At 55.4% G+C, this 22,169-nt stretch overlaps 1 protein-coding gene across 3 annotated transcripts; it reads right to left on the bottom strand.

Moving 5' to 3' along the window:
• Positions 1–11,186: 11,186 nt before the first annotated feature.
• On the bottom strand, positions 11,187–21,686 carry LOC144723092 (calumenin-A-like). Of its 3 annotated transcripts, none has more exons than XM_078601681.1 (7): positions 21,619–21,686; positions 18,424–18,766; positions 17,841–18,034; positions 16,460–16,632; positions 15,848–15,908; positions 14,637–14,875; positions 11,187–13,579 (listed from the first exon to the last, which is right to left on the bottom strand). In XM_078601681.1, exons 2-7 carry the CDS (start codon positions 18,747–18,749, stop codon positions 13,475–13,477), a joined length of 1,098 nt encoding a protein of 365 aa, XP_078457807.1. In that variant the 5' UTR covers positions 18,750–18,766; positions 21,619–21,686; the 3' UTR covers positions 11,187–13,474. The 3 variants fall into 3 exon arrangements, with proteins under 3 accessions (XP_078457807.1, XP_078457806.1, XP_078457808.1); XM_078601680.1 differs by lacking the exon at positions 21,619–21,686 and adding an exon at positions 21,536–21,581; XM_078601682.1 differs by lacking the exon at positions 21,619–21,686 and adding an exon at positions 21,266–21,504.
• Positions 21,687–22,169: the final 483 nt, after the last annotated feature.

Genomic DNA, 22,169 nt, shown 5'->3' with positions numbered 1-22,169 from the left:
CGTGGCAGGGCGGAGGGAGCGGTGGCGCAGTGGTTAGCGCAGCTGCACGACGCTGTCAGCCGGCGCTGCGTTCCCGCTCAGGGCCACCACGCTGGTGAGGGTGGACAGGCTCCAGGGCCTCCCTCTCCCGAGGTCGACTCAGCCCTGAAGCGCTTGAGTACCTGCTGCGGTGTGTAGTGAACATCAGAGCTGGAGAGACAAAGACGGCCGTGGTGGTGGTGCTGTTGGCCACACCGACCGCCCTGTGTGCGTGCTCTACCGGGCTACAGCACTTGCCCCACTAGTCTGTCGAGGCTGTCCGCAGCATCTTTGTCTTTGTAACCTGGTTGAAATCGGTCTCTTTTTAAATCCTTTATATTAAGTTCGCTTGCTTGCTTGCGTGCTTGCTTGCTTGCTTTCGACCGTGCAAATCTTTCGGTCATTTTTTAACCCACTTCCCGTGATCCAATCGAGCTGACATTTTCCACACAGACTCGTTGTGCGTGACAATTAATTTTCGTGAAATTTTTTTTCCAAAATTTTACACTGTTTAGGGAAAACAAATTAAATATTTAATTACCAATTGCTTAATACTGGCAGACAATCATCTGACCCATAGGTGGCAGCCATCTCAAGCCAGAGGACGAGAGGACTCTAGCCGCCACGCATATAAAGGATTTATAGTGAAAAACTTTGTTTTTACTGGTTATACTTATTACATTGCACGCTTTTATTTAACTCACTCCGTCTGTTCTCGTATCCTTAAAAAATCGTGTAACTCAATTTTTACCCACTTCCCAATGTGGTATTGACTGCAAACTTGGTATACTTATGTCATACCGATGACAATACTATAGTCTATGATAAACACTATATATTTTTTTACAATCTTTTTTAAATGTTATGTTTCGGCTTGGGTCTAATTGTCCACGGTAAACTGACGTTGGCTGTACTGTATATGACCACGGTCCCGTTATGGCAAGCTTCGGGGCCACTTCCTGGAGTCGTGGAGTTCTTCCATTACTCGTAAATTTAATAAAAGCGTGTTAAAATAAAGTTGTTTTTAATATTATTACGTGAACGGGCAGCTGCCACGTTGGTGTCATGGTGAGCACACGGGCCTCGCAGTCCCGCGTGAGCTGCCCAAATGTTGACCCTCTAAGCAAGGCCCTCCTCGGGACACTGGCGGCCCCCGGTGGCCTTGAGTGCGGCCCCTGACGATGCACACTCGTGACGACACCCCACGTGTGACGACACCCCACGTGTGACGACACCCCACGTGTGACGACACCCCACGTGTGACGACACCCCACGTGTGACGACACCCCACGTGTGACGACACCCCACGTGTGACGACACCCCACGTGTGACGACACCCCACGTGTGACCCCCAATAGTTGAAAATGTGTGGCGGCCCTCACACTGATGTGATGTCTTGTCGGCGCAAGTGGCCCCCTCTGGACATGAGTGAAGAACACCGCTCAGAGATCCCTCCACCAGCAGTGGCTTGAGCGGCACTTCGAGGAGGCGAGCATCATGCAGCCGCGCTCCAACTTAGCCACGACCTCTCTGGCGCATGTGTACCTCGGATTAGCACGATTGTCTACGTACGGTGCGACAGAAGATCGACATACATTTCCCGAAACGTGAACTCAGAATGTCCCGTTGCAGGCCCCACACGCAGTGATGTTGTTCACGAAACGTGTCAAGTTATGGGTCGAGCACAGCCGCCAACGCAGCCGCGGCGTCGCCACGTGGCTTGCAGGAATCTGACCCTTTGACCTCTTGACTGATCGATGTCCTGAGCCCACCGTGCCATTTGTGTAGCCTTCGCTCGTGCCAAATCAGCGCACTCGTGACACGAAACATTCCACTTAGATCGAGATTCACAAATACGGGGTGGGGGGGGGGCACCACCACCGCCATCGCTTCACCACCACCGCTCCCCGTCACTGATTGAATGTGTTTATCCCCGAGACTGCACGCTCAGTTGTCACCGCGGGCAGTGGTGCAGGCGGCTTTGCTGCAAGCCACTGCGCGCGACTCAGCCCTGTGGAGACAGCAGCGAGGGTTGGCGGGACACGCACAGATGTTTCAAATGTCATCGGAATGTGGAATTTCCACCACCGGCCATTGTGCAGCAGAGAGCGGGCGCGACCTCGTGGTCTCGCAAGCCAAGCAGGGCCGAGCCGGGAGAGCAGCGCTTGGGTTGGTGGCCGCCAGCACAGCCTGTTGTTAGGGGCCACGCGGAGGGCAGCTCTGGGCAGGGCAGCTCTGGGCAGGGCAGCTCTGGGCAGGGCAGCTCTGGGCAGGGCAGCTCTGGGCAGGGCAGCTCTGGGCAGGGCAGCTCCACTCAACTTGTGCTGCACTTCTATGCTCCCGACGTCGATGCCCTCAACACGCTCACCACCGACCCGCCCGACCCGCGGGGTGAAGTGGCGCGGTTCGTCCACTAGGGGCGTTGGGGCGCCGCCCCACCAAGCAGCTGGAGATGAGAAATTATCTTTGTAATAAAAATATTTTTCTAAAATGTATTCGTTGTGTTTATATTGTTTAAATATAATGAGCCTTTCAACGTGAATTGCCTAATGAAGGTAACATTTTAAGTTTTTCATATTAGAAACCGCTGTAACGCTACAGTCTGATTTCCTTTCATTCTCTGCGACGAGCTTCCCATTGCTGCCACGCCGTTTGAGACCCATCCGGGGAGGTGGACAGGGCGCCCGCGGCTGCGACGAGAGGCGCCGTCACAAGGCGAGGTGGCACCGTGCAGATCGAGCAGCAGCTCACGGCCGGCACGCTCCAGGAGGAAGCAACAGCGATGGTGGCAGCGGCTGCAGCAAACGAAGAATTAGCAACGAACACTGCGGGAGTCACTCCAGGATGGCTGTGCAGGAGAAGTTGAATGTCAACTGGGTCCTGGTCAACCGGAAATCGACATCAACCAGCCCTCAGGCGACCGGGGAGAACAACCTGGACACCACCACCTCTGAGACTTTGAAACTCCTTCGGATCCACATGACGATCCCGGTGACCAATGCTGAAGCTGAAAGGTGTTTTTCAACTTTTAAAAGAATAAAAAAAACACATTTCTGAGAAATGCCATGTCCCAGGACCGCCTTAACGCGCTTGCTGTGCTTTCGATGGAAAATAAACCGATCACTGAAATTCCCGACTTCAACAGACGAGTGATTGAAAAGTTTGCTTCTCACAAATACCGACGTGCCAAATCATTGTACAAATATGCCAGTGGAGAGGAAAGGGAGCCTGCTATTGTGAGTAGCCCATCTTGGGGACATGTGCAGTAAGCTATGTTAATTATTGAATGCCAATTTAATGGGTTTATTTAAATATGGTTAAGCATGTAGCCTAATAGCACTCATGTGGCCTTAGAACCAGACATATTTGTTACATTGCACGTAATCGTGGCTTAAACCCAAAATTAAATATGTTTGGCTGTCAGTATTCGCCTAGCTGTAGTCAGTGTAAAGTGATATTGTCACAGATGCCACAGATAACAGCGAGACAAACAGTGACCACACAACGAAACAAGCTTCGTGAAACGGGAAGTAAATTGGCCTGCGTACATTGCATTAATGTGGCCAGTGAGTACAGGTCAAAGCTCTCTGTGGAGGCGCTGTGTGGTGGTTATTGCACAGTAAGCGGTGCCTTGGTTGCCTTGGCTAATTTGTTGAGTCGTGTCAGCCGATCTTTGTTCTTTCGGCTGTTGGCCGTGTCAAAGGGGTTGTGTAGTATGGACTTGATGGCCATGGGGACAGCATTTGCGTGCTTTGTTGTTTTGTTTCGTATTGTCTATAAACGCCGACCCTTCGTAGATGAGACGGTAGCATCACTTTCACGGGAAGGGCAAGAACATGACGAGGTTTTTATTAACGAGATCACCATCTTCTCAGAGGTCACTCACAACAGCCCCACCTAGTGGGTGTGTCACGAGCCGCCACTGGTGCTGAAGTATGGTCACGTAGCAGCCGCGAGCCGCAGAGGGGTTGGGGGGCCCTCATCCAGCAGTGGATTGCCAGGGGGGGGGGGGTCGATTGTCGCGTCGCGGTTGTTGCACTGAACGATGGCGTCAGCATTGGATGCAGGTCCCGTGTCTCCTCTCCCTCCTCTCCTCACTCCACGTCCCCTCTTCCCATCTCACATCCTCCTCCCTTACCCCTTTTCATTCGCTTCTCTCCGTTCACCGCTTCTGCTCTGTCCTCCCCCTCCCCCCCTGGCTTCTCCCCCCCCCCCCCTGGCTTCTCTCCTCTCCCTCCCCCTCCTCCTCCTCCTCTCCCCGTGGTGTCTCTCTGGCGTGACGCGAGCTCCGCTAATGAAGAAATCACGCCGAGTTGATGTTCGCGCGGAGCGAAGTCACTGGGGGGAGGGGGTAGGGGGATGACTTTAATTAATGAGAACCCTAATGCGGGCATTTGGCGACAGCCGCGCCCATCTGGCGGAGCGCGCGGGAGAGAGAGCGGAGAGGGTTGGGAGGGGGGAGAGTGGGAGATTGTGGGCGGGGGGGGGGTGAGAAAGAGGTGAGAGAGAGAGTGGTTTCAGAGGAGGGAAAGTTTGGATAGTGGGGGAGAGCGATGGGGGTTGGGGGGGGTGTGAATGAGGTAAAGAGGAGAGCGTGGGAGAACGGTGAGATGGTGGGGAGAGTTTGGAGAGAGGAGGGGAGAATGTGGGGAGAGCCTGGAGAGAGTTGGGGATGAGAGGGCACATTGTGGGAGAGCAGGAAAAGTTGGGGAGAAGAGTGGGGGAGAAGGGTCCAGTGAGGAGAGAGATGGCGGGAGAGTGTCGAAAGTAGCGCGTAGAGAGAGTGGGCAGAGAGGAGAGCTCGCGGGAGACTGCGAGACGCAGGAAGGGGGGAGGGAGAGGCAGGGGAGAGGCAGGGAGAGGGAGGGGAGAGGCAGGGAGAGGGAGGAAGAGCGAGGGGAGAGGCAGGGAGAGGGAGAGGCAGGGAGAGGGAGGGGAGAGGCAGGGAGAGGGAGGGGAGAGGCAGGGATAGGGAGGGGAGAGGCAGGGAGAGGGAGGGGAGAGGCAGGGAGGGAGAGGGAGTGTGATGGAGCGCAGGGAGTGGATGAAGTGACGCGAGTGTTGGCTCCGACAACTCTCACGGGGAGAGAGGTCAGAGGTCCGCCGGGAGAGGCGCGCGCGTGTGGAGAGATGCTGGGGAGTGGGCGAGGTGGGGGGGGCTACAGGAGGGGGATAGAGGAGGGGGGGGGGGTCACGGAGATGTGGGGGACACCCGCCGCCAGATGGGCGAGTTGACGGAGAGACTCTCCGCGGACAGCGACCGCGCCAAGACGAGAGCGAGGGGGGGGAGACAGAACCCAGGTAGAGGGCGATGACTGACGAGAGGGTGACGTGGCCCCCGGTGGCGGGACTGGATGAGCAGATGGAACTGGAACTGAAGAAGACTTTCGCCGCAGATCGCGCGGCGCAAGGCTGGAGGTGGTGGCGCTGGAGGTGTCGCGCCCGGCTGGCGGCTCGTGTGGAGCTGCTTGCCGGCTGGAGGAGCTCCTGGAAGGTCTCGGCTCCTGGCCGGCTGCGGGCAGTGGAGGGAGGCTGCCGTGGGCGCGGGGCCGAGCGGCGAGCGGGTGTCGCGTCCCTTGCGGGTGACAGATGCCGGCTCCACGTGGCCGGGGCGGTGGGGGGCACGGTGGGGGGGGGGGGGCAGGCGACCGATTCAATCAGGGGCAGGGGCGACTTGCCAACCACAACAACAACAACAACCAACAACAGCAGCAGCAGCAGCAGCAGCAGCTGATCCATACACACAGCACAGGCGACTCGCGTCCCAACTCGTGCATAACGTCAAACACGCGCACAAAGCCAAAGACGCCGTGTAGCCTGAGCACACTGTTGGGGCAAGTGCTGTTAGCGAGCACCTATGAAGCCTGGCACGGCCCACGAGATGGTGGGTGGCCAGCACCACGCCCGGCCGCCTTTGCCACCCCAGTGGCGATGTTTACACACCGCACCAGGTACTCATTTGAGGCTGAGTCGACCTAGGTGGAGGCCAAGGACCTGTTCAGTTAACAGTCACTGGCGTTGGCCGTGAGCGGGAATGGAACTCGGGTTACCGGGTTCGTAGCACAGCGAGCGCACTAACCGCTACACTACCGCTCCCCATTATCCCACACGCAACACACTCTCCCATATACACGCACACGCCCCCCACAACAACCGCCACTCGCCACTAAGTGCCGGTGACGTCACCACGACTCTTGTGCCAGGCTAAGTGTACTAAGGCCACGTGAAGTGTCGAACGCCCGCAAGCAGGAGGTCACGGGACAGACCCAAGTGTCATGGGTTGCCTGGCCGATGCACCACCTGTGCCCCCTACTGTGCCAACTTGCTGTGTTTTATCCGCCCGGCGCTCCGCTCGTTGTTGTGAGCGTCGCTCCTCTACCCTCCGTTGATGCTGGAGGGCGACTGCCTCCAACTGCCCAGCAGCGTCCTTCACGAGCCTCCTCCTCAGAGGCCGATCTTGACACCGCTGGTACCAGTCATTGGCATGTCCACTCAGCTCCACATCATCCTGTATCACATCACTCCATCTCTTCTTTCGAACAAAAGCTGTTTAGGCATGCGGTGGCTGGGCATGCGGGCTACATGACCCAGCCAACGCAGCCTTGCCTGCTGGAGGTCACTGATGGGACTTTGTCCAGATCTTTCAAGGATTTGTGAGCTCCTCACACAATCCAGCCTGGTTTAAACCCAGGATGGATCGTAGGCAGGCCAGCCTAAATGTTTCTAACCCGCGAAGATGTTCCATTTGGGGGGTCCACGTTTCACAAGCGTAGACAAGGGAGGGAATGACCGTGGCCGAGAAGACCTGAAGCTTCGTGCGGGGCGACAGACCAGGTAGCTTCCACACTGCGTTATGCAACCGATGACAAGATATTGCCGCTCGACTGATTCGGAATGAGACCTCTGCTGTCAAACCGGAGTTGGTTATAGGCACACTGCCCATGTATGGAACTCTCCACTCACTCCACAACTACCCCATCACCAATGGGAAGTTGAGTGGGGCTGTTGGTAAGGCCCCACCTCTTAGTGGCACGCTCCAGGTTTATCAGCAGCGCCGCCAACTCTTCTTCTGAGTGAGCAGCAATCACCAGATCATCAGCATACATGGCGTGGTTGACCAATAGCGAGTCATCCCTTGAGCGCATCCGGGCATCGATCAGCCTCCCATTGTATCTGTACCAGATGGAGATTTCTCCGGTACAGCCGTTGAATGCCTCACGAACTACGTGCTCAAAATAGATGTTAAATGCTGAGGGCCAGAGGACATCCCTGTCGCACCCCACGGTGAACAGTGAGTGAGTGTTTCTGATGCAGTGAGTGTTTCTGAGTGTTTGTGATAGTGTTTCTGAGTGTTTGTAATGCAGTGAGTGTTTGTGATGCAGTGAGTGAGTGTTTGTGAGTGTTTGTGATGCAGTGAGTGAGTGTTTGTGAGTGTTTGTGATGCAGTGAGTGAGTGTTTGTGAGTGTTTGTGATGCATTGAGTGAGTGTTTGTGAGTGTTTGTGATGCAGTGAGTGAGTGTTTGTGAGTGTTTGTGATGCAGTGAGTGAGTGTTTGTGAGTGTTTGTGAGTGTTTGTAATGCAGTGAGTGTTTGTGAGTGTTTGTGATGCAGTGAGTGAGTGTTTGTGAGTGTTTGTAATGCAGTGTGTGTGTTTGTGAGTGTTTGTCATGCAGTGAGTGAGTGTTTGTGAGTGAGTGTTTCTGAGTGTTTGTGATGCAGTGTTTGTGAGTGTTTCTGAGTGTTTGTGATGCAGTGAGTGAGTGTTTCTGAGTGTTTGTGATGCAGTGAGTGTTTGTGAGTGTTTCTGAGTGAGTGTTTGTGAGTGTTTGTGAGTGAGTGTTTGTGAGTGTTTGTGAGTGAGTGTTTGTGAGTGTTTGTGAGTGAGTGTTTGTGAGTGTTTCTGAGTGTTTCTGAGTGTTTGTGATGCAGTGAGTGAGTGTTTCTGAGTGTTTGTGATGCAGTGAGTCTTTGTGAGTGTTTGTGAGTGAGTGTTTGTGAGTGTTTGTGAGTGAGTGTTTGTGAGTGTTTCTGAGTGTTTGTAATGCAGTGAGTGAGTGTTTCTGAGTGTTTGTGATGCAGTGAGTGTTTGTGAGTGTTTGTGAGTGTTTGTGATGCAGTGAGTGTTTGTGAGTGTTTCTGAGTGTTTGTGATGCAGTGAGTGTTTGTGAGTGTTTGTGAGTGAGTGTTTGTGAGTGTTTGTGATGCAGGCGCAGTCTCTCGAGGCGCGTGCTCAGGACGGGCCAAGGCGGGAGAGCAGCCATCCCTTCCGACAGATGTGACATCCCAGCCAGAGCCAAGTCGTCATCAACGGCAAGCACCGATGCAGAGATTGCGCACCAGGGTGGTGGTGCAGTGCTGGTGCAGTGGTGATAGTGGTGCAGTGGTGGTAGTGGTGGTGGTGGTGCAGTGGTGGTGGTGGTGCAGTGCTGGTGCAGTGGTGGCGGTGGTGCAGTGGTGGTGGTGGTGCAGTGGTGGTGCAGTGGTGGTGCAGTGGTGGTGCAGTGGTGGTGCAGTGGTGGTGCAGTGGTGGTGCAGTGGTGGTGCAGTGGTGGTGGTGCAGTGGTGACACCGGAGCTCACAGCAAGAAGGGTCCTGGGTTCGATTCCCGACTTGGGCGCCCGAAGGTTATGTGTTCTCTCCCTGTGCTGTAGTGAGTAGTGAGTAGAGTTTGTGTGTTCTCTCCCCTGTGCTGTAGTGAGAGAGTAGAGTTTGTGTGTTCTCTCCCCTGTGCTGTAGTGAGTAGTGAGTAGAGTTTGTGTGTTCTCTCCCTGTGCTGCAGTGAGAGAGTAGAGTTTGTGTGTTCTCTCCCCTGTGCTGTAGTGAGTAGTGAGTAGAGTTTGTGTGTTCTCTCCCTGTGCTGTAGTGAGTAGTGAGTAGAGTTTGTGTGTTCTCTCCCTGTGCTGTAGTGAGTGTGTAGAGTTTGTGTGTTCTCTCCCTGTGCTGCAGTGAGTAGAGTTTGTGTGTTCTCTCCCTGTGCTGTAGTGAGTAGCGAGTAGAGTTTGTGTGTTCTCTCCCCTGTGCTGTAGTGAGTAGTGAGTAGAGTTTGTGTGTTCTCTCCCTGTGCTGTAGTGAGTAGCGAGTAGAGTTTGTGTGTTCTCTCCCTGTGCTGTAGTGAGTAGTGAGTAGAGTTTGTGTGTTCTCTCCCTGTGCTGCAGTGAGTAGAGTTTGTGTGTTCTCTCCCTGTGCTGTAGTGAGTAGCGAGTAGAGTTTGTGTGTTCTCTCCCCTGTGCTGTAGTGAGTGTGTAGAGTTTGTGTGTTCTCTCCCTGTGCTGTAGTGAGTAGTGAGTAGAGTTTGTGTGTTCTCTCCCTGTGCTGCAGTGAGTGAGTAGAGTTTGTGTGTTCTCTCCCCTGTGCTGTAGTGAGTAGTGTGTAGAGTTTGTGTGTTCTCTCCCTGTGCTGTAGTGAGTAGTGAGTAGAGTTTGTGTGTTCTCTCCCTGTGCTGTAGTGAGTAGTGAGTAGAGTTTGTGTGTTCTCTCCCCTGTGCTGTAGTGAGTAGTGAGTAGAGTTTGTGTGTTCTCTCCCTGTGCTGTAGTGAGTAGTGAGTAGAGTTTGTGTGTTCTCTCCCTGTGCTGTAGTGAGTGTGTAGAGTTTGTGTGTTCTCTCCCTGTGCTGTAGTGAGTGAGTAGAGTTTGTGTGTTCTCTCCCCTGTGCTGTAGTGAGTGAGTAGAGTTTGTGTGTTCTCTCCCTGTGCTGTAGTGAGTAGTGTGTAGAGTTGGTGTGTTCTCTCCCTGTGCTGTAGTGAGTAGTGTGTAGAGTTTGTGTGTTCTCTCCCCTGTGCTGTAGTGAGTAGTGTGTAGAGTTGGTGTGTTCTCTCCCTGTGCTGTAGTGAGTAGTGAGTAGAGTTTGTGTGTTCTCTCCCTGTGCTGTAGTGAGTGTGTAGAGTTTGTGTGTTCTCTCCCTGTGCTGTAGTGAGTAGTGAGTAGAGTTTGTGTGTTCTCTCCCTGTGCTGTAGTGAGTAGTGTGTAGAGTTTGTGTGTTCTCTCCCCTGTGCTGCAGTGAGTGTGTAGAGTTTGTGTGTTCTCTCCCTGTGCTGTAGTGAGTAGTGAGTAGAGTTTGTGTGTTCTCTCCCTGTGCTGTAGTGAGTAGTGTGTAGAGTTGGTGTGTTCTCTCCCTGTGCTGTAGTGAGTAGTGAGTAGAGTTGGTGTGTTCTCTCCCTGTGCTGTAGTGAGTAGTGAGTAGAGTTTGTGTGTTCTCTCCCTGTGCTGTAGTGAGTAGTGAGTAGAGTTTGTGTGTTCTCTCCCTGTGCTGTAGTGAGTAGTGTGTAGAGTTTGTGTGTTCTCTCCCCTGTGCTGCAGTGAGAGAGTAGAGTTTGTGTGTTCTCTCCCCTGTGCTGTAGTGAGTGTGTAGAGTTTGTGTGTTCTCTCCCCTGTGCTGTAGTGAGAGAGTAGAGTTTGTGTGTTCTCTCCCTGTGCTGTAGTGAGTAGTGAGTAGAGTTTGTGTGTTCTCTCCCCTGTGCTGCAGTGAGTGAGTAGAGTTTGTGTGTTCTCTCCCTGTGCTGCAGTGAGTAGAGTTTGTGTGTTCTCTCCCCTGTGCTGCAGTGAGTGAGTAGAGTTTGTGTGTTCTCTCCCCTGTGCTGTAGTAGTGAGTAGAGTTTGTGTGTTCTCTCCCTGTGCTGCAGTGAGTGAGTAGAGTTTGTGTGTTCTCTCCCCTGTGCTGTAGTAGTGAGTAGAGTTTGTGTGTTCTCTCCCTGTGCTGCAGTGAGAGAGTAGAGTTGGTGTGTTCTCTCCCTGTGCTGCAGTGAGTGAGTAGAGTTTGTGTGTTCTCTCCCCTGTGCTGTAGTGAGTGTGTAGAGTTTGTGTGTTCTCTCCCCTGTGCTGTAGTGAGTAGTGAGTAGAGTTTGTGTGTTCTCTCCCTGTGCTGTAGTGAGTAGTGAGTAGAGTTTGTGTGTTCTCTCCCCATGTGCTGTAGTGAGTGAGCGAGATGTCCAGTAGCGTCCTTCACGAGTCTCCTCCACAGACCCCTTCTTGGCACCGCTGGTACCACTCCAGATCCTCCTGTGCCACATCAGTCCATCTCCTCTCCAGGCTGTGCCGGTCAAACTCTCTCTCTCTCTCTCACACCGGCCCACACCCACACGCCGTGCTCTGGTGTTCAACTCTGCGGCTCTCGGCTTCACCTACAGTCAACGCGAGTTCGGAGTGCTGACCCAGAGGCTCTCAGACTGCAGCAGGGTTCTCAACGTTTCTTTACAATAATTAATCACCACCACCAAGAACAACAACCGCCATCAACAACTCAACGCGTATGATCTCGCAGCCGATACCCTGGTTCGATGTTGATGTTCGCGTTGGGCCACGTAAAGATCTGGCAAACATGTTGTTGAGAAAGCCCTCCACCACCCGACAAGGCCTTGCCAATTCCACCGTCACACCCGTGGCACAAGCGCCGGTTGTGGTCATTTCGGCTCGGCTCACCGGGTGAGCTGTGGGTGAGCTTACCCGTGTCGGGTGGTGGAGGGCTTACACAACAAAACTTTGGCCAGTTCATTGTGGCCTGAATCACAAATCGATTACAATGACGACGATAGGCAACAGTAAACAACAACGCACAGGCTTTAAAAAAAACCCACGCGGACGGCAGCAGCAGTAGCGCACGGCGACCCGAGCCAGTGATCACGTGACCCACATCCGTCTTTGTCTCCCCGGGCCCTAAACAAGGGGCTTCACTCACGTGGCCTCATCAAGATGCTAACCACTCCCAATCTTCGCATCGAGGTGCCTCCAGTTAGCACGGTTGGCGCCTTTACCTTTATTATCTGCACCTGAGAGATTGCAGGTGTACACCTCAAACAGAACAGGTGTACCCCGGCCCAGTAGGAGGAGTGCTTCACAGCGAGAGTGTCAGTGTCCCTCTCACCTGGCCGTCCAGGTGTCCCTCTCACCTGGCCGTACAGGTGTGGCGCATCACCTGGGAGTGACAGGTGTGGCGCATCACCTGGTCAGTTCGATCCCGGCGGCCGCCCTGGTTAGACTATTACTACTATAATGAGCCACATGCCACACCCCCACCACCCGGCATTAATAATCATGTCACTCCACATGTAGCAACCCCCCTCATTAATACTCATGAGCAGGTGACGTTACTGCACATCGAACGGCCCCCCTCATTAATAATCATGAAGAGGTGACGTCTTCCAAACGGACACCCCCCCCATCCCCCCATTCATAATAATTAGCGGGTGACGTCACTCCACATGGGGGGGGGGGGGCGAGGCGCCTCCTCCCCCCTCCACGGCGTCAACTCACAGCCCTCACTACAAAGGCAGAACCCTCACGTCACGCGGTCTCCGCAGCGCTGTTGAGACATCAAAGTAAAAAGGACGTCGTGATGAACGAGGGATTATAACCTTAAAATGTAGTAAGTCTGTGTCACCGCGCCCTTACAAGTTGCACACGCATTTTGATGCGATGAATATCACGTCGCGGTCTGCTTTTCGCTTGCAAGTTTCAGATTTACTGCAATACACCCGTCCTTGGACGGGCAAAAGGCGAGTGGTGGTGTATATTAAGCGTGTACAGGGTAACTGTTATAATGTTACCGCGGTGCACGTATTAGGCGCCACCTGCTTTGCTCACAGCGGACGTGAAAAATCCTGTGACGTCAATTTCGTCACGGCCAATTAACAAAAATGGCCCCACAAATGCCTCTGGGGAAACGTCATCACCACGTGGCCCGCTACTGCCAACCGCGAGCGGACGGCGGTACCCGTCGGGGAAGCATAGCGGGGCCGTCCGTCACGACGGCCTTGCACACTGGGGGAATGGCGCCAACTCCAAATGCACCCACGGTTGGTTGAGTTAAGGTGGGTGAGCGAGTGTTCGGGTGAGTGGGCCACTGGGTGGGTGAGCGAGTGTGTGGGTGAGTGGGCCAGTGGGTGAGTGAGTGAATGTGTGGGTGAGTGGGCGGGTGGGCGAGTGGGCGAGTGGGTGGGTGGGTGAGTGGGCCACTGGTTGGGTTAGTGGGCCAGTGGGTGGGTGAGTGGGCGAGTGGATGGGTGAGTGGGCAAGTGGGTGGGTGAGTGGGCCACTGGTTGGGTGAGTGGGCCAGTGGGTGGGTGAGTGGGCGAGTGGGTGGGTGAGTGGGCTACTGGTTGGGTGAGTGGGCCAGTGGGTGGGTGGGTGGGCGAGTGGGTGGGTGAGTGGGCCACTGGGTGGGTGAGTGAGCGAGTGGGTGGGTGAGTGAGTAGGCGAGCGAGCATGTGAGCGGAGGATCCTGCGTGTTGGTGAGTGGACGAGCGGCACTCTACCCCATCTGTGAAACACAGCGCCTCCGTCCGTCCGTGAGACAGCGCCGTGCGCTGTCGGAACGGCGCGCGAGCACCCACCAGCGTGGCGCCCCCCAACCGATTTGATTGTCCAGCGATCGCACGTGCGTGCCCCCCCCTTCCAGGCGCATCTTCCCGTGGCCCCTTAACCCCCGCGGTCTCGGCGGCGCGTAGGGGAGGGGGGGGGGGTCTCAGAACTCGTCGTGGCGTTTGAGCTCCTCGCCGAAGTTGGTTGCCTGGCTGCCGATGAAGAGGTCGAACTTGTTGAGGATCTCCTCGACGCTCAGCTTGCCGTCCTGCTCACCTCGTCACCACCACCGCCACAATTATCATCGTCATCATCACCACCACCAGAACTACACACATCATCATCATCACCACCACCAGAACTACACACATCATCATCATCACCACCACCAGAACTACACACATCATCATCATCACCACCACTAGAACTAGGCACACATCATCATCACCATCTGAGACGTGATCGTCGTCATCACCATCGTCACAGGTGACACAGGTGTGTGTGTGTCACAGGTGTGTGTGTGACACAGGTGTGTGTGTCACAGGTGTGTGTGTGTCACAGGTGTGTGTGTGACACAGGTGTGTGTGTCACAGGTGTGTGTGTCACAGGTGTGTGTGTGACACAGGTGTGTGTGTCACAGGTGTGTGTGTGTCACAGGTGTGTGTGTGACACAGGTGTGTGTGTCACAGGTGTGTGTGTGTGACACAGGTGTGTGTGTGTTACAGGTGTGCGCGTTTTTACACCTGCTCGTCTGTAGCAGGTGAGATGCAGAGTGTGAGAGAAAGCGCAGGACTGTGAGTGGGGAGTGGTGGTGCAGCGGTTAGCGCGCTACGCTACAAACCCGGTGATCCGAGTTCGATTCCCGCTTCAGGCCAACACCAGTGACGATTATCTAAACATCGCCATCCCCTCCCTCGTGTGCCATGCCCGCCTTAGTGCTGCTCACTAACTGCACTTGCTCCAAACATTCTGTTGAGTCTACACGTGGGGAGTCTTTGTTACACTCTCTCACTCCGTCTCACCACGTTGCTCACTCTCTCTCTCCGTCTCTCTCTCACTCCATCTCTCTCTCACTCCGTCTCTCTCTCTCCGTCTCTCTCTCTCCGTCTCTCTCTCTCTCCATCTCTCTCTCACTCCATCTCTCTCTCACTCCGTCTCACTCTCACTCCGTCTCTCTCACTCCGTCTCACCACGTTGCTCACTCTCTCTCTCCGTCTCTCTCTCACTCCGTCTCTCTCTCACTCCATCTCTCTCTCACTCCGTCTCTCTCTCTCCATCGCTCTCTCTCTCTCCCTCTCCGCCTCTCTCCGTGGCTCTCTGCTCACCGCGTCGGCGTCGCTCTCGTGCACCAGGTGCTGTGCCTCGATGTCGGCGTGGTCGTAGTCGCTGGGCAGCACCCAGGCCCGCGTCTCGGCGCGCCCCATCCTGCCGTCGCCGTCCGTGTCGCGCACAGCCAGGAACTGCGCCCGCTCCGTGCGAACCCACTCGGGCTCCTCCGCCCCCGCCCCCTGCCGCTCCCCGTCCGCGTCGTCTCCCGCGCTCGGCTCCCGCGAGAACATGTCTCCTGCGGTGGACGCCACGGTGGTGGACGTCAGAGGTGGACATCAGATGATGATGATGATGATGATTTGAGATTCCACGATAACAGCAGTGGCGTTAAATTTCGATTTAAAGCTTTCGTGACTGCAGGGATTCATCTTCTTGGTTCTTTGGGTAAAGTCACGTAGAAGGGAAATAATTAAATAATAAAAATAAAACATCATAAAATACAATTCTCACGACGTTTCGGCCACAACACAAGCAGCCGTCCTCAGGTGAAGAACAGGTCTGTCGGGAAGAGAGTGTCACGTAGGAGCTTCAACGCTGTCTTTCCGACAGACCTGTTCTTCACCTGAGGACGGCTGCTTGTGTTGTGGCCGAAACGTCGTGAGAATTGTATTTTATTATGGTTTATCTTTATTATTTTATTATTTACCTTCTACGTGACTTTACCGAAAGAACCAAGAAGAGCAGTGGCGTTGTTCGTCACAAGAACCATGAGACCAGTGAGACGTTTGCTGCTGTTGACGACGGTGATTGCGAAGACAGGTGATGAGATTTCGACGTGGTGGCGTGTGTGTTAGTGTGTGTTGGTGTGTTAGTGTGTTAGTGTGTGTTAGTGTGTGTTGGTGTGTGTTGGTGTGTGTGTTGGTGTGTGTGTTGGTGTGTGTGTTGGTGTGTGTGTTGGTGTGTGTTGGTGTGTGTGTTAGTGTGTGTTGGTGTGTGTGTTGGTGTGTGTGTTGGTGTGTGTGTTAGTGTGTGTTGGTGTGTGTGTTGGTGTGTTAGTGTGTGTTGGTGTGTGTGTTGGTGTGTGTGTTGGTGTGTGTTGGTGTGTGTGTTAGTGTGTGTGTTGGTGTGTGTTGGTGTGTGTTGTTGGTGTGTGTTGGTGTGTGTGTTGGTGTGTGTGTTGGTGTGTGTGTTGGTGTGTGTGTTAGTGTGTGTTGGTGTGTGTGTTGGTGTGTGTTGGTGTGTGTTGGGGTGTTTGGCGGCGTCTTACCAATGTACTCCTCGATGTCGATGGTCCCATCCCCGTCCTTGTCGAGGTCCTCGATCGTCTCCTGCGATGACGCGGGGGGAGGGGGGAGGGGGGAGGGGGGAGGGGGGAGGGGGGGGGACATCCTCGGTTGGGGATCGAGCAGGAGCAGGAACAAAGACAAAGACTCCCCGTGTAGCCTTCAACAGACTGTTGGGGCAAGTGCAGCTAGTGAGCACCGACGAAGGGCGGCACGGCACACGAGGTGGTGGGTGGCCAGCACCACGCCCGGCCGCCTTTGTCTCCCGAGTAGCGATGTTTATACACCGCACCAGGTACTCATTTGAGGCAAAGTAGACCTAGGGGAGGCTCAGGACCGCTTCAAATCATCGTCACTGGTGTTGGCCGTGAGCCGGGACTCAAACTCGGGTCGCCGGGTTCGTAGCATAGCGTAGCGCTAACCACTACACTACGGGACTGTGGCACACACACCGACACACACGCACCGGCACGCACGCACCGGCACGCACGCACCGGCACGCACGCACCGGCACGCACGCACCGACACGCACGCACCGGCACGCACGCACCGGCACGCACGCACCGACACGCACGCACCGACACGCACGCGCGCACCGTGATGACGAGCTCGGCCATGTGCTCGTGCTCGTCGGGGTGCAGGAAGGCCGAGAACTCCTCCCGAGTCATCCGCCCGTCCGCGTCGCCGTCCGCGTGGGAGAAGCGGCGCCGGTCGCGCGCCAACATCCGCCGGTACCCACCGCCCTCCTCACCGTCGCCACCGTCCTCCTCTGGGGGCATGCACCACATCACCTCATCACCACCAACGCCACCACCAATGCCACCACCAACATCAACACCACCACCAACATCACCACCACTGACACCACCACCAACATCACCACCCACATCATCAACATCACCACCAACATCACCACCGACACCACCACCAACATCACCACCCACATCATCAACACCACCACCAACATCACCACCGACACCACCACCGACACCACCACCGACACCACCACCAACATCACCACCACCAACATCACCACTAACATCACCACCCACATCATCATCACCACCACCACCACCAACATCACCACCAACATCACCACCGACATCATTAACACCACCACCGACACCACTACCACCACCGACACCACCACCACACCACCACCGACACCACGACCACCGCCGACGTGGCCTGCGTACGTGGCCTGCGCACCGAAGTGGGAGCCGTAGGTGGTGTTGCGGTACCCAAGTGGGAGCCGTAGGTGGTGTTGTGGTACGGAAGTGGGAGCCGTAGGTGGTGTTGCGGTACCCAAGTGGGAGCCGTAGGTGGTGTTGCGGTACCCAAGTGGGAGCCGTAGGTGGTGTTGTGGTACGGAAGTGGGAGCCGTAGGTGGTGTTGCGGTACCCAAGTGGGAGCCGTAGGTGGTGTTGCGGTACCCAAGTGGGAGCCGTAGGTGGTGTTGTGGTACGGAAGTGGGAGCCGTAGGTGGTGTTGCGGTACCGAAGTGGGAGCCGTAGGTGGTGTTGCGGTACCCAAGTGGGAGCCGTAGGTGGTGTTGTGGTACGGAAGTGGGAGCCGTAGGTGGTGTTGCGGTACCGAAGTGGGAGCCGTAGGTGGTGTTGCGGTACCCAAGTGGGAGCCGTAGGTGGTGTTGTGGTACGGAAGTGGGAGCCGTAGGTGGTGTTGCGGTACCGAAGTGGGAGCCGTAGGTGGTGTTGCGGTACCCAAGTGGGAGCCGTAGGTGGTGTTGTGGTACGGAAGTGGGAGCCGTAGGTGGTGTTGCGGTACCCAAGTGGGAGCCGTAGGTGGTGTTGTGGTACCGAAGTGGGAGCCGTAGGTGGTGTTGCGGTACCCAAGTGGGAGCTGTAGGTGGTGTTGTGCTACCGAAGTGGGAGCCGTAGGTGGTGTTGTGCTACCGAAGTGGGAGCCGTAGGTGGTGTTGCGGTACCCAAGTGGGAGCCGTAGGTGGTGTTGTGGTACCGAAGTGGGAGCCGTAGGTGGTGTTGCGGTACTCGTCCCAGGACACGTGGTCGTCGCGGTCCGCGTCGTACTCGCGCCAGTGGCGCGCCACCTCCTCGGCGGCGTAGCGCCGCTGCGTGAACTTGATCCACACGCGCAGCTCGGAGCGCGACACCAGCCCATCCTCGTCCACGTCCATCCGCTCCACAAGCGCCCTGCACCACCACCACCGCCACCACCGTCACCACCGTCACTACCACGCAGAGAATCGACACCGCCGCCGTCACCACCACCGTCACCACCGCCGTTACCACCACCGTTACCGCCGCTGTCACCACCACCACTGCCACCACCGCCACCGTCACCACGCAGAAAATCGATACCACCACCGCCACCACCACCGTCACCACGCAGAGAATCGACACCGCCGCCGCTGCTGTCACAACCACCACTACGGGGAGGCCCATCACACCACCGGATGCGGCGTGCAGGTTGAGGGTGATGATGATGATGATGAGGAGCGAGGAGGTAAAGGATTGAGGAAGGGAGGACGATGACGACCGTGGTGCTGACGAGGAAGCCGACGAGGCGGCCGCCGACTCACGCGAGCCGCCGCTTGCTCTGCTCAGGGCCGAGGCTCTCGAAGGCCCGAGCCTCCTCGGGGTCCAGGATGGGGGGGGGGGGCACCTCCTCGGGGCGCTGCTGCCCCCCCTCGGCGTCTGGACGCGGGGGGGTGGCCACGCGGTCGCGCGCCGGGGCCCCCCGCGGCACCGCCGGCTTGCAGCTCCCGGGGCCCGGCCAGGAGGCCACGAGGAGCAGCAGCAGCAGGAGGGGGGGCCGGAGGGGTCGGGTGGAGGTGGCGAGGCCCACGGGGCCACGCGTGCTGGGCGAAGATGGCCACGAGGAGGCGCGTGCAGGGGAGAGATCCATGGCGATGCGGCGATGACCTGGTTACACAGACAAAGACAAAAGTCCCCCCGTGTGGCCTTTAACAGACCGTTGGGGCAAGTGCCACCATGGGGTGGGAGGCCGGCACCAGGCCTGCCACCGGTCGCCCCCTGATGTCCCTCCCCAGTGCTGATGTCCAGACACCGCATCACCAGGTACTCGTTATAGGCTGAGTCGACATAGGGGGGGCCCAACACCGGTTTGGATAATTATATATAATCGTTGCTTGTGTTGATGGTCGTGAGCGGGAATCGAACTCGCCTTGCCGGGTTCATAGTGTCGTGAACTAACTGCACCTCCGATTAGCACGGTTGGCTGAATACGGTGTAAAAGAAGTTCAACAGACATCCACTATCCAGCACACGCAGCACACTAACACACACAGTACACTAACACACACACACAATAACACACACAGTACACTAACACACACAGTACACTAACACACGCAGCACACTAACACACACAGCAAACTAACACACACAGTACACTAACACACACACACAATAACACACACAGCACACTAACACACACAGTACACTAACACACGCAGCACACTAACACACACACACAATAACACACACAGCGCACTAACACACACACACAATAACACACACAGTACACTAACACACACAGTACACTAACACACACAGCACACTAACACACACAGCACACTAACACACACAGCACACTAACACACACACACAATAACACACGCAGCACACTAACACACGCAGTACACTAACACACACAGCACAATAACACACACAGCGCACTAACACACACAGCACACTAACACACGCAGCACAATAACACACACAGCACACTAACACACACAGCACACTAACACACGCAGCACACTAACACACGCAGCACACTAACACACACAGTACACTAACACACGCAGCACACTAACACACACAGTACACTAACACACACAGCACACTAACACACACAGCACACTAACACACACAGCACACTAACACACACAGTACACTAACACACACAGTACACTAACACACACAGCACACTAACACACGCAGCACACTAACACACGCAGCACACTAACACACACAGTACACTAACACACACAGTACACTAACACACACAGCACACTAACACACACACACAATAACACACACAGTACACTAACACACGCAGCACACTAACACACGCAGCACACTAACACACACAGTACACTAACACACACACACAATAACACACAGTACACTAACACACGCAGCACACTAACACACACAGCACACTAACACACACACACAATAACACACACAGTACACTAACACACACAGCACACTAACACACACACACAATAACACACACAGTACACTAACACACACAGCACACTAACACACACAGTACACTAACACACACAGCACACTAACACACGCAGCACACTAACACACACAGCAAACTAACACACGCACACAATAACACACACAGCGCACTAACACACACAGCACACTAAAACACACTAACACACACACAGCACACGCAGCACACTAACACACACACACAATAACACACACAGTACACTAACACACACAGTACACTAACACACACAGCACACTAACACACACAGCACACTAACACACGCAGCACACTAACACACACACACAATAACACACACAGCGCACTAACACACACAGCACACTAAAACACACTAACACACACACAGCACACACAGCACACTAACACACACTAACACACACAGCAAACTAACACACACACAATAACACACACAGCGCACTAAAACACACTAACACACACACAGCACACTAACACACACTAACACACACAGCAAACTAACACACACACACACACAATAACACACACAGCGCGCTAACACACACAGCACACTAAAACACACTAACACACACACAGCACACACACAGCACACTAAAACACACTAACACACACACAGCACACACACAGCACACTAACACACAATAACACACACAGCGCACTAACACACACAGCACACTAGCACACACTAACACACACAGCACACACACAGCACACTAACACACACACACAATAACACACACAGCGTACTAACACACACAGCACACTAACACACACAGCACACTAACACACACAGCACACCAACACACGCAGCACACTAACACACACAGCAAACTAACACACACACACAATAACACACACAGCGCACTAACACACACAGCACACTAAAACACACTAACACACACACAGCACACACACAGCACACTAACACACACAGCGCACTAACACACACTAACACACACACAGCACACACACAGCATACTAACACACACAGCGCACTAACACACACTAACACACACACAGCGCACTAACACACACACACACAGCGCACTAACACACACACACACAGCGCACTAACACACACACACACAGCGCACTAACACACACTAAGCGCACTAACACACACTAACACACACACAGCGCACTAGCAGCGCGGTGGGGCTCAGCGTGGGTACCGGGCCTATAAGTGGTCCAGCCTGGCAGGGTCCCCTCGCTCAAGGGGGTCACTCAGGGGGGCAGGGACCCCCTGGGGGGGGGGGGGCAGGGGGGGGGGGTCTTTGTCTCTCCCGCGAGCTCCCCCTTTGTCGCGAGAACGCAGGAGGAGGAAGCGATGGAAGAGGGAGGGTGAGGAGGGAGGGTGAGGATGAGTGAGGAGGAGGTGGAGGGTGAGGAGGAGGTGGAGGAGGTGGACAAGGTGGACAAGGTGGAGGACGAGGTGGAAGTACCGTGTGCCCGGCGGAGCTTGGAGGACCCGAATCCCCCACCCCCCTCTACCCCTCCCCCTTTATCCCCCGCCCCCCTCGCTCACCACTGGCCACGCGCCGCCACGTGTAGGTCCGCTCGGCCAAAAGTCCGGACACGTGACGGCCGGTGACGTCATCGTAGCTCCCCCCCCTCTGCGCTGTGGAATGCGGCCCCGCCCCCGCATCCCCCGCGCTCCTCTGCCCCTCCCCTCCACGTGGCCTGACCCTCCACAAAGACAAAGATCCCCCGTGTAGCCCAGCCAGACTGTTGGGGCAAGTGCTGTTAGCGAGTAGGAAGCTCCCGAAGAAGGCCGGCACGGCACACAAAGGGGTGGGTGGCCAGCACCACGCCGGGCCGCATCAGGAACTTATTTGAGGCTGAGTCGACCTCGGGGAGGTCCAGAACCAGTTCATGTAATCGTCACTGTTGGTCGTGAGCGGGAATCGAACTCGGTTCGCCGGGTTTGTAGCGTAGCGCGCTAACCGCTGCACTACCGCTCCCTTCTCACCCTCCCCTCCTCACTCACTCACTCACCCTCTCACACTCACTCACCCTCTCACTCACTCACTCACCCTCTCACTCACTCACCCTCTCACTCACTCACACTCTCACATT

This window comes from Lampetra planeri, chromosome 16, assembly GCF_965212315.1.
Source record: "Lampetra planeri chromosome 16, kcLamPlan1.2.h2, whole genome shotgun sequence".
Taxonomy (NCBI): Eukaryota; Metazoa; Chordata; class Hyperoartia; order Petromyzontiformes; family Petromyzontidae; genus Lampetra; species Lampetra planeri.
Note: the sequence above shows the minus strand (reverse complement) of the source record. Positions and strands in the feature narration are given on the sequence as shown.

Coding starts and splice junctions, on each gene's coding strand:
- LOC144723092 (XM_078601681.1), bottom strand. CDS start 18,749: ATGGATCTCTCCCCTGCACGCGCCTCCTCGTGGCCATCTTCGCCCAGC. Junction 16,633..17,840: donor CACCTACGGCTCCCACTTCG/GTACCACAACAC, acceptor GCATGCCCCCAG/AGGAGGACGGTGGCGACGGT. Junction 13,580..14,636: donor ACGAGAGCGACGCCGACGCG/GTGAGCAGAGAG, acceptor CGAGGTGAGCAG/GACGGCAAGCTGAGCGTCGA.